The 12540-nt window shown below is 40.1% G+C and overlaps 2 protein-coding genes across 2 annotated transcripts; both read right to left on the bottom strand.

Annotated features, from left to right (window-relative positions):
- Positions 1–459: 459 nt before the first annotated feature.
- Positions 460–6202, bottom strand: LOC121521954 (gastrula zinc finger protein XlCGF57.1-like). The gene is made up of 2 exons (XM_041806173.1): positions 6065–6202; positions 460–3572 (listed from the first exon to the last, which is right to left on the bottom strand). The coding sequence occupies exons 1-2, from the start codon at positions 6102–6104 to the stop codon at positions 1657–1659; spliced, it is 1956 nt and encodes a 651-aa protein (XP_041662107.1). The 5' UTR covers positions 6105–6202; the 3' UTR covers positions 460–1656.
- Positions 6203–9436: 3234 nt separating this feature from the next.
- si:dkey-63b1.1 (B2 bradykinin receptor) lies at positions 9437–11841 on the bottom strand. Its single transcript, XM_041805965.1, has 2 exons — positions 11768–11841; positions 9437–10659 (listed from the first exon to the last, which is right to left on the bottom strand). Exon 2 carries the CDS (start codon positions 10648–10650, stop codon positions 9565–9567), a length of 1086 nt encoding a protein of 361 aa, XP_041661899.1. The 5' UTR covers positions 10651–10659; positions 11768–11841; the 3' UTR covers positions 9437–9564.
- Between the last annotated feature and the right edge of the window lie 699 nt (positions 11842–12540).

Below are 12540 nucleotides of genomic sequence, written 5' to 3'. Positions count from 1 at the left end.
AAACTACATTACATTACTCTAGTTTTAGTCATCTTGACAAAAACTAAACTTAGTTTTAGTCAGTTTTAGTCATGAAAGATCTATTTTTGCTAGCCTTAGTCTAGTTTTTGTCATGGAAAAAAGGCTGTAGAGGAACATTTTTAGTCTTAGTTTTAGTCGACGAAATTAACACTTTCATAGAGTACGCCAAACATACATATCTACTCTCATTATTAAGATAAATGATGAAGGAACATGGGCTTTCAGTTAAGATGAGTTAATCACACCAGAACTATTTTGTGTCCAAATACTTTGCCTATCATTGCATGCATACATCAGGACAACATGAAAATGTTGGTAATTTTTCAGAGATTTCTAGAAATTAACAAGGGGTAATGACAAAACCAGCTTAGGGTTCTCATGAAAGATCAAAAATTATATTCTTATCATGGCAAAACTTAGTAAAGGATGCATGTCTATCTACACTTTCTCTACTTTCTAAACATTTGACATTTTTATCCCCAGGGACACAACAGTGACCCACTGAAAACAGCTCAGTGACCCACTTTTGAGTGCCAGCCCCATGTTGAGAACTACTGCTCTGGTCCAAAGGTGGTAATCTTTCACCAAATAAAAAATAAAAAATAAATAAGAATATAATCTACATCATAGTCTTAGTAGTTAGTAAATGTTAGCAGTGCAACTAATGACCCAGGAGTGACACACTACCTGATTCATTGGTGTGCTGAGGAAGATGAAGAAGGTGCATGGAAGATGCCAGCAGCTGCTTTTTCGAGCTCAAACCTGCTGCTGTACATGAGTTATTTAGGGCTTAAGAGCAAAAATTAATTTTGGACAGTTTGATTTGATTTGGACTTGTATAAATAAATATTTGTGATTCTGATGTGGGGAAAGTTTTACATATATCCAAACCTGGGCAGGTCCTGTTATGAGCAAAGCAGGGATCTGATTTCTTATCAGTCTTCATTCTGTTCCTTTTAATGTTTTTCAGAGTCGAAACCTGGCTGATCTATCGTCTCCAGCTGATCACCACTGTCTTCAGTCTTGACCTCAGTGTCTGGCTGTAAATGTCTCTCTAGATCCAAGATGGTTCTGTTCCTCCACAGTCCTCCCCATCAGCTCCTATGTTTGCCTTTCTTAAATCCTCAGTTTGGTTTTGATGAAAATCTGAAGAATGACCTCTTACACACTTGTGTCTTTGTAACTGTGAATGTCATAATAGTGGTTGGTCACAGACACGGTCGCTGTAAGTTTTCTCTCCTCTGCGATACGCCATATGAGTTGTCAAGAGAGACTTTGAGTGGATCCTTTACTGCATACAGAGCAGCTGAAGGGTCTGTCATCCATGTGAATCGTCATGTGAATGCCCATTGTCCCTTTCAGGTAAAATTTCTTTTGGCAAAGAGAGCAGCTGAGGGGTTTCTCTCATGTGAATTAACATGTGTGCTGAGACCATACTTCTGTCTGAATGCTTAAGTACACTCAGAGCAGCTGTGTGACTTTCTTTCAGTCTCTGATCTCTCAATTTCTGTTCAGCAGAATTTAATCCTGAAAGATGCTCCCTGTTCTGCTTCCAGTTTTCACCGTCCTCAGCCACAGCCTTAGAAGAGACTAAGGTGCTGACCCCAGTCTCTGGCTGTAAATGTCTTTCTGGTTTCAAGATCCTCGTCCTGCTCCTCCACAGTCCTCTCCATGAGCTTTTCTTTCTATCTCACTTTTCTCCCCTGTTGGGATTTGTTCAGGCTCTGACACCTGACCTCCAACACAATTGTGACTTTGTAACTGTGGATGCCAAGAAAATCTTTGGCCACAAACAGAACAGCTATAAGGTTTCTCACCCCTGTGATGGGCCATGTGAACTTTTAAATAAGACTTGTGGCTAAAACTTTTACCACAGTCAGAACAGCTGAAGGGTTTCTCTCCAGTGTGAACCACCATGTGTTGGGTCAGATTGCTCTTGACTTTAAATGTTTTGCCACACTCGGAGCAGCTGTAGGGTTTCTCTCCTCTGTGATTTAGAATGTGAAGTGTCAGATAATACTTTAATGCAAATCTCTGACCACAATCAGGGCAACCAAAGGCTTTCTCCCCTGTGTGAACTTTATTGTGCCTTTCTAAAAGCCTTTTAGCTCCAAACTGTTTTCCACACTGAGAGCAGCAAAAGGGTTTTTCAGCTGTATGACTAATCATGTGGATGTTCAAATGTTGTTTATGGTAAAATCTTTTGTCACACTCAGAGCAGCTGAAGGGTTTCTCCCCTCCATGAGTTGCCATGTGATATGCCAGACCAGCTTTATGGGTAAAAGTTTTCTCACACTCAGTGCAGCTAAATGGTTTCTCTCCTGAGTGAATCATCATGTGTGAGGTCATATATGCCTTTTTACTAAACGATTTACCACACTCAGTACAGCTGTAGGGTTTCTCTCCTCTGTGAGTTGGAATGTGTAGTTTGAGATTACCTTTTTGTGAAAACCCTTTACCACATATAGGACAGCTGAAGGCTCTTTCACCCGTGTGAACTGTTTGATGTCTGATTAGAATCCTTTTTTCTCCAAATTGCTTTCCACATTGAGAGCAACTGAAGGGCTTCTCCTCCATATGTACAAACATGTGTTTAGTCAGATTTCTGTGCCAGGAAAATCTTTTACCACATTTGGGGCAGCTGAAGGGTTTCTCCCCTCTATGAACTGCCATGTGAAGTGCCAAACCAGACCTTTGGGTAAATTTTTTTTCACACTTGGTACAGCTAAAAGGTTTCTCTCCTGAATGAATCATCAAGTGTGTGGTCAGATTTCCCTTTATTTTAAACCTTTTGCCACACTCTGAGCAGCTGAAGGGTTTCTCCCCCTTATGAACCTTCATGTGTGTGGTTAGGTTTCCTTTCAGGTTAAATTTTTTACCACATACAGAGCAGCTGAATGGCTTTTCTCCTGTGTGAACTAACATGTGACTGCTTAGAGAGCCTTTTACGGAAAACTTTTTTCTGCAAACTAAACAGCTGAAGGGTTTCTCTCCTGTGTGAGTTCTCATATGTCTGCTCAGATCCTGTCTTGCTTTGAATGTTTTACCACACTCAGAGCAGCTGTGTGATTTTTTACTAGTTTTCAGTCTCTTCGTTTTTATGTTTTTCACAGAGCTTGAACCTGACTGATGACCTCTTGTCTCCCTCCAATCTTCACTGTCATCAGTCTCAGCTTCTGAAGAGTCTTCAGTCTTGACCTCAATTGCTGGTTGTAAATGTGTCTCTGGATCTGGGTTGCTGGATTGTTCTGCTCCTTCATAATCCTCTCCTTTAGCTCCTGTTTCCATCTGGTCACTTTGTCTTTCATGAAGCTGTGAGAATTGAGGTTTCTCCTCATCATCTTCACTCTTCACAATGACAAGTGTGAATGGGAGCTTGGTGGGATCATCCTCCTCCAGTCCTTGAAGTTGCTCTCCCTCCTGACTGCTCCACAATTCCTCCTGTTCCTCTTTAATGTGTGGGGGCTCAGAGTCCTCCTGGTCCATACTGGAGCTCCACTCCTGCTTCTCAGGGGTAAACTCTCCTTTATTCACCAGCAGCTGCTGAGCTTCTGCAAGATACAGTAAAACAAAATCAGATAAGAAAGAAAATCAGCATCTATTGGTGAGAGCAGTGATACTCAACTTGTGGCTCTTCGTGATTATTTGTGGCTCTTTTATGTCTTAATTTTGAATATCATTCCCCCAGAAAACCTAAGAAAAGAGAAACCCCTTTTCCCCACTTTTCACCCATTTAAGCTACCTTGTGACATTAAATACCACCTTTTTCCTTTTTTGCCCCTTTTTTCACATTTGCTACTTTTTGCCATGTTTTTTCCACTTTTCACTTATTTAAGCTATCTTTTGCCACTACATACCCCTTTTTCGATGTTTTGCCCATTTTTGACACTTATTTTTGCCACATTTTCAATGTTGCCACTTTTATTCCATTGTTTTGCCACTTTTTATGTATTCAAGCTATCTTTTGCCATTAAATACCACTTGTTTCCTATTTTTTGCCTATTTAAATCACTTTTCACTCATGTTTTTTGCTAATTTTTGCCACTTTTCAACCATTTTTGACCTTTTCACAACTTTTCACCCATTTAAGCTACCTTTCCCATTACATACCACTTGTTTCCCTTTTTTTGCCCATTTTTGCCACTCTTGACTGCTTTTTGCCCATTTTAGTCAATTTTCACCCATTTTTATTGCCACTTTTTGACCATTTATTGCTACTTGTAACCCATTTTTTGTCACTCCTCACGAATTTTTGCTGCTTTCTGACCATTTTACCACTTTTTCTCCCCATTTTTGCCCTACTCATCCATTGTTGCTGCTTTTTGACCATTTAAGCCACCTTTAACTTTTTTTATCGCTATTTCAAGCTGTTTAAGTCATTTTTCACCACTTAGATTGTTGCTCTTGCAAAGGTATTTTTCAACAATTTGGTTCTTTGGTTGAGCAGGGTTGAGTAACAATAGTTTGAAGAAATCTTATAAAATAAATGCATCCTTAAATTAGAGACTAAAAGCCCCTTACACAAAGCAGTTACACTGCAGGACCAAGTTTTTATACAGCCCGTGACTGCATGGGGGGATTTTAGCCTAGGCTTTTCACCCTGGCTCTGTCTATTCCTGCCTCTATGTCTTAAATACATTTTATAGATTTTTCTCTCAGTTTTTGTCTTTTTTTTCTGTAATATTTGTTCCTAGAACAACTGTATAACTGTATCACTGTATGACCTTATAACATAGGAATGCAACAGCAAAACTAAGTCCTCTGGGTATTTTGTGCCATGACAGCATGAAACTTTTTCATGTGCTTTAATTTAAAGGGATGTTCAACAGACTTGTAAATATGTCAGTCCTACTTAAACCTGCAAATCATACTTTACAATTCATTAACTGTATGTTTTTTTTTTTTGTTAATTTTGTTTTTAACACACCCTTGAATGAAAAAAGGTAAATTTATATAACAATACACAATGATCTGTTGTTTGTGCACACAAACAAGAACTGAAGAAGCTGTTGGAGGAGAGGTGAAATGTCTTCAAGATCCTTAATCAAAGTGAGTTTGTGTCAGTGAATTTTTACAGCAAAATTATTTTTAATTTGAAATGAGGAATCCAAAACCAAGAATCAAGCTGTTCTCCAAATAGGAAAACAAGCGCCTGAAAAAAGCGCACCTGGCCCTCTCAGGCATTCATATCAAATAGGAAACTAAAAAATAATTGTACACTAAAAAGGAATTATCTGGTTTCTGTTCCTTGTGTTTAGTTTCCAAGTCGTTTTTCTTTTTTACTTTTGGAAAAATGGGACTGTAACATTCTTTTATCTGTAACCTGCTGCAGACATTAGGATAATCATTTTTGTTGAGAATACAAAAAGAAAAAGGTAAAGAAGATAAAAAATTAAGCTAACCAATTTATCAATTTCTTTTTCTGAAAATGAAAACGCAAAGGCAGAAACAAAAACACACTTTTGTGACTGTCAGTTCAACTCAGTTTTATTCCATGTTTTGTTTCCCGTATTTGAACAGTAATTAGACATCGGCATGTTTCTTGATTTCTCATTTCTTATTAAGAATCTGTTGGCCCTAAATCCACCAACCCCTTTGGACCAGGTTTTGGATGTATGCACAAACTAAACTCCTGCATTTCTGTCATGCTTCTACCGTTGTGTAGTCTATGTCTTTGTATTTATCTTCATTGCAAAAAGTTATATTTAATGCATGCAATTTTCCGTTTTAACTCAGTCAAGCTCTTTGAATTACTTTATGTCTGAATGCTGCTTTATAATTTAATTTCCTTTTTTTAACAGGACACTGTGGTTGTGTATTAAATCATCACATCTATAACAAAGTTAATGGTTTTAAACTTCCACCTACGACATGAAACATTTTCCTTAATCAGTCTAAAGGGTCTTTGAATCCAGGAGCTGGCTGAGGCTAAAACTACTGAGTCCATGAACGTTAGCTAAAGCTAAAGGCTAAAGCTAAAGGCTAAAGCTAAGGCTACAAACATTAGCAGGAAACACGTCACAGCAGTGGAAAGAAAACAAACCTGCTCTCTGCGGCTTCTCTTCTGCTTTAAACTCAGACATTTTCACACATCCAAGAGTCAAAAAGGACAAATGACGTGAACATTACATTACTACCAGCTAGCGTTAGCTTAGCCACTTTGAGAGAGCCTGTGGTGAAATCCGTCCTCCATTCCTTCTTTTTACTGACGAGTCGCAACCGTGACTTAGATGAGCACAGCGCCACCTAGTGGGCCGGAGACCAGAGTAGGGAGGAGGTATCCTGTTACAGCACCAGAACTCGAATTTAAAGAAAAAACATCCTGCATCATAAGATTTAACCCTCAAACCTCCTTTACATCTTATCCTGTTGTTCTCTGTGCATCCTCAAAGAATTTCCTACCTTTTCTTTTTATATTGAACTTTTCCTGGTTTCTCTGCAGAAAAGGGATAAAGGCCACTTATGTATGTATTCATTCATTCATTTATTCATTCATTCATTTATTCATTCATTATAGAATTTCGAGATCAGAGTCAGAATTCTGAGATTTTAACCAGGTTTAAGTCATTCTGAGATGAAATTCAGATTCCAGGAATAAAAAATAAATAAATCAGCATTCTGATTTTAGACACATTTTTTTAGTCTCATAATCTACTTGGGTTTCTTTTTTTCAGCCAATTTATTGTAGATGTTTTTACTTTGACATGTTTCGACTGTCATCTGCAGCCTTCCTTTTTTTAGTCTCAGAAAAAATAGAACTATTAGAACAAAAAGAATTATTAGAAATAAGCCAGAGTTCTGACTTTAGACATTATTTTTTTTTAAATTTCATAGAAAAGTCAGAAATCTGAGATTAAAGCAGGAGTTCTGAGTTTCCACACAACTTTATCTTTTTAAAAATCTTGCTAAAAGGTTAGGATTCTGAGGTTAAAGTCAGGTTTCTGAGACAAAAAGGTCAGAACTGTGTTTGCCTACACTGCCATTGAGCGCTACTCCAGTCACACCACAATGACATACAGTTCAGGAGAAGCAGTGTGATGAAGGTACCTGGGACAACTGCCATTTTATGAAAAATGAAGACAGGACTTCCAAATATTCATTTTCCAAGTTCCCAAACCACGAAAAATAACATATGAGACTAATTTTTTTGGAACTGAAATGTTCATTTAACTTTCTACTGAAATTTAAAAAATCAAAATTCCTATGAAATTTAACAAATATATTTTTAGTGTCTCATTTCATTCATTAGGTGTTTTTGGTAACTAATAATCCACTTGAGGGCATTTTTATCATTTATCAGATTGTATTCAGAAGTTTTTTGAATAATTTATTGAGCATATTGATCAGATAGAGGTTTCATACAAGTATGTATCAAATATGCGACAACAGGCGTTAAGGGTAAAGACTGGCTCACTGAAATGCTGGACAACATTAAGGTGAGAGCACTGACCTGTTGAAGACAGACAGAAGTTTACCTGCATAAAACAGAATCAGGTTTTAGAATAAATGTAAGTTTGGGTTTTAAATGCATGTTTTACATCAGGCAGAACACGCAGTATGTGGACTGACCTCACCAACTTCAACAATCCTTTCAGACTCCTTTCAATGACTCTGGGACTTGATAAACAAGTATTTGGGTTCCTGCTTTAATATTCCATGTAATGGTAGTCGTGTGGGTCACTGTACAACATGGCTTCACCATATTTGTGCAGAAACAGCTGTCTAATCTAACCTTGCAAAGCAGATGGATCCACCTGTTTCCATGTTTCTCACTGGTGAGTTCATCTTGCAAAGCTCCCGTCTGAACTGTCTGGGCCCGGAAAGTGACAGGACCAATCAGTGACGAGGGACAGTACTTTCAGGGGCAGCGGGGTCGTGATGTAAGCGAGCAGCAACAAGAGGCCGGTGCAGATGGCGGAAGACATTAGCATGGATGCTGCTAAAGGGCCAGTTTAATCAGAACTTGATAACATTTCTACGTTTAAAGGGGACATATTATGCAAAAATCACTTTTTCAGGCTTTTCTAACGAAATATTCCCCCCTGGGCTGTCCACAATCCCCTCAAATACCAGAAAAATCCATTCCCTTACACCCTCTCTTTCTCCACCTTCCAGAAAATGTGTGCTGAAACAAGCCGTTCTCACATTTTAAGCCTAGTGACCTCACATGGGGAATAAGCACCTGCCCCCAGGATTGGTTGGCCCTCCCCCTTTTGGAGGAAAGTTCCGCCCTCCTCTACTGATCTTCCTCTCAGCCACCAGCTGAGATGCTGGATAGCTCAGTGGGTCACCCTGCTGACTACGGTCTGGGAGATTGATGGTCCAAAACCCAGTCAGGTCCTAAACTTTGGGTAAAAGTGTCTGTAACATCAGGTGAGCCACATCCATTTCCTGAGAGGGGTGTGGTCAGAGGCGGAGGCAAACAGCTCATTACCATTTAAAGCCACAGACACAGAAACAGCTCATTCTGAGAATGGCTGAAACAGAGTGGTTTTTAGACACGCAGAAGTCCAATACTAAAGTGTTTTTTCAGCAACAAACTTAACAGGCATGTTTTGGGGACCTCTGAGACCCATATAAACTTGTCTTAAAGGGGTGAAATATGTGACCTTTAAAGAAGAACAAAGAACAGCAGTGAGTCGTTTTCTTTTCAAAAACAAAACGACCAAAGTCGTGTACTGACATGTCTACAGTCGCCATGGTTCATGTTATGCAGTTCTCTATGGAGTTTACTCCTTTGGTACGGGCACAACTTGGTAGTGGCTATGTCACACGTTTTGTTACTCTGATTGGCCCGTAAAGATATGACAGACAGAATGTTCATCCAATCACCTTTTTTTCAAACGCTCTGCCCTTCCCTAAACGCTGTGTATGAGAGGTTTACCAGATGGATGAGTGAAACAAATCCATCTGGCATGCCAGGTTACGTCTAATCCATATTTGTCAAGCAAAGTTGCTCTCTTGACCAAACACCCGTATGTGTCTGAAAGAGTGGAGGAATTATCTACCTGTTAAAGCAGGTCTGTATCCAAACAGGAAGTCAGTCCCCCTTAGAGTTTATAACAGTAGAAAAATCCAAAATGACCTATTTAGAATTTGGAAATCTGACAACAGTGATGTAGTTTATTGTGATTGGCAAGAGAAATTCTGAGATGAATCGCTCTTTTAATCTTTTGACCAAATAGTAACAACTAAATGTTCTTAAAAACATGACCATAGTCTTCTTCCTGTTATATTATGACCTCATTCTTGTACTTTCAGGTGCTCAGACTTTGTCAAACTGTCAAACCCAGCATAAATAAATAAACGACTTCACTGTTTTGGATTGGCACTGTAATATTTTTAATACACATATCATCATGCACAATAACTCCTAAATGACACAGTCAGAAGATTTTTTTGCATCATGGTTTCCTGAGACTTTGGAGTTTATCACAGCAGAGAGATATTATTGCAGACTTCTCCTTAAATAATCACAGTTTAATGTTCTAATACTTCATGTTTGAGTCACAGTTTATGCTGCAGAGTCCTCACAGTTCTCTGTTATGTTAGAGTTTGTCTCAGCACTGATTTATCCAGCGTTTCAATGCTGATCCTCTGTTTTTCATTCAGCCTGTTGACTGAGGTGAAGCTCACGGTCAGATTGGTCGATTCCTTTGACCACGGTTTCACTGCTCTCCCAAACACCTCTCTGGCTCGTCTCCTGAAGTGTTTCCCCACGATGACAAACAGGAAGGGGTTGATGGCGCTGTTGCTGTATGCCAGATATGTGGACAGCTGTAAGCCGATGTCCAGAATGTGACCCCAGAGACATCCAGGAGTCAGCTTGAAGTAGTCCAATGTGTCCAGAAACCTCATCACTTGGTGAGGTGTCCAGCAGAGGAGGAAGACGGCCCAGACAGCCAGGACCAGGTCTGTGGCCTTCCTCTCCACCTTGACCCTGGAGAGACCTCCACGGTCGTTCAGAGTTGCCACAATATGACGAGTGCAGTAAGTCACCACCAGAACAGGGATTAGGAAGCCCAGCAGGTTCCTGGTGATGTTGTGATACAGCCTCCATGCTGGGTGCGGGTAAGCCAGAATGCAGGCATGCACGCTGGCATCGTCTACAAACACGATGGTTCGGAAGAGCAATGTTGGCAAAGTGAAAAGGAAGCCCAGACTCCAGATCCCCACGCAGATACGTCTAGCCCAGGAGACCCTCCTCAGACGGCTGCAGCTCACTGGCTTCACCAGAGCCAGGTATCGGTCCACACTGACCAGGACGAGGAAGAGGACGCTGCACATGTAGTTCATGGAGATCGCCACATTGACCAGCTTACAGAGGATCTCGCCAAACTCCCACTGGTAGCCTCGAGCGATGGTCACGGCCCAGAAGGGAAGGCACGACATCATGACCAGGTCAGCCGCTGCCAGGTTTCCCAGGTACACGTCAGCCACGCTGCAGGGTTTCCTCTGCAGGCAGAGCACACAGACAACCAGGCCATTTCCCACCAACCCCACCACGCTGATCAGGGCCAGGTAGGTGGGCTGCAGGGATGACAGCCAAAGCCAGGCCTGAGTGTAGTTACTGCATGGGTCCAGCTCTGGGTCCACGGTCGGGGCCATCCAGGTGGATTTATTCAACATTGTTGGAAACTGTGAATGAAAAAGGGTTGTCTTATTGCATACGCCTGATACAATGCTGGAAAAATCCAACAATATCTTTGATTCTGTGCCACAGTTACAAAAACAGAAGTCCTCGGCTCCCAACGCTGAAAATATTCTTGTATTTAATCGCCAAATACTGACTAACCTGACGGGGCAGCAGATGCAGACATGCTGAAACTGGTTCTCCCCTTGTGCTTGTATGACCGGACAGTAGTCCAGTTCAATGGCCTTATGGAGCAACAGCTAAACTAATAAGTAAAACTACCACTGGGGTGTCAAACTCAAGGCCCGTGGGCCAAATCTGGCCTGTACCGTTATACCCGGCCTGCTAGATCAGATCATATTTTTATTATAACTGTCCCACTGGTGTGAGGTCTGCAGGTTTCCTCCAGTATAAAAATTCAAACTTCACCTTGATGATTCAAAATATCCTTGTTAAATCATAAAAACATGAAAAGCAAATTATTAGATTAAAAGTCAGGAAGATGGAAAAAGATCTTAACTTGTTTTACATATTCTGACCTTTTCATCTCTTAAGTTTTACTTTTTATATCATATTTTGACTGTTTGGATTCACAATTTAAAATTCTAAGTCATATTTTGAATTTATTTTAATATTTTAAATTCACAATTTGAATTTTTGACTCTCATACATTTGTCTTTTTAGAAATGATTTTGACTTTGAATTTACTGTTTTGCCCTTTTGGACTTTTTATCTCAGCCTTTGGACCAAATAGTTCAGCCCTCAGGACGTCCCACTGGAGCAAATCTGGCCCTTGACTCAATTTGAGTTTGACACCCCTGTCATATCACATGGAAGGTGTGCTAAACATAATGCAGGAGCATTTTCTGTGTCAGTTGTTTTTCAGGTGTTGTTACTAAGACAGATGTTAGCCTAGCTTGGGTTAAATAATCATTCAAAACTGAAGCAAACCTTAGAACTACTTAGACACAGAGGAGGCTTAGGGTACTAGAAAGAAATATTTAAACACAAGTTTTATTTTTAGACTCTGAGAAAAGTCAAAATTCAGAGAAAGTAAAATTCCAGTCAGAAAGAGAGAAACTTTCCAGATATAAAATCACTGAAAGCTCTCACCTCTAGTGCTGCTCTGCTCCCCTCCTCCAGATTTTCCTCATATTTGCTCCCAGCAGATAGCCATGGCTGTGACGTCTCCTCCACTACAGCCAGCACTGGGAGAGCGCTCACTTTTATACGCGCAGACCCAGAGATCATCAGTGTCGTCACTCATACCTTCCTTTTGAATCCTCCCACGGATACTGAGCATGCTCACAAAAATGATATCCACTACACAGCAACGCAGCTATTAATCCCTGAGTCAGCCACTCAACAGAAGATTTGGCTTCAGACACAAAAATACCAAAAAGAATGATGTCTTTATTTGTTAGAAACCAGATGTTTGAAACAGAGCAGATGACATGGACTGTACTGGAAGAGAGAAAGCTTCAGAGAAGTCCAGTAAGAATGTGTTTACTGATAGGACAAAAAAAGGATTTTCTGAAGTGATTTTAGTTCATTTTCCTCCTCTGATTCACACATTACCAAACCTGAAACTGAACGTTTGAATCAGCTCTTCATTCTCACTGCAGCTCAGCTTGTAGCACCTCTCAACATGGTCCCATTCTTAGTCAAAAATATCTCATCAGGTAATATCGATCTAGGTAGACTCACCATTATGTTTCTGTGGAAGTATGAGCAGACTGTAGGCAGGAGAACATCATGATTTCTTCATCTCTTTTCAGTTAGAAATCACTACCTTCTTTACTCTTTAAATATTAGTAATTATGAAAGTCTGACAGTTTGGTTTCTGATTGATCTGGGCTCTTACACAGAAATATGATGTAGCTCAC

This window comes from Cheilinus undulatus, linkage group 14 (assembly GCF_018320785.1).
Source record: "Cheilinus undulatus linkage group 14, ASM1832078v1, whole genome shotgun sequence".
NCBI classification, from domain to species: domain Eukaryota; kingdom Metazoa; phylum Chordata; class Actinopteri; order Labriformes; family Labridae; genus Cheilinus; species Cheilinus undulatus.
This window is presented reverse-complemented; position numbering and strand designations above follow the sequence as displayed.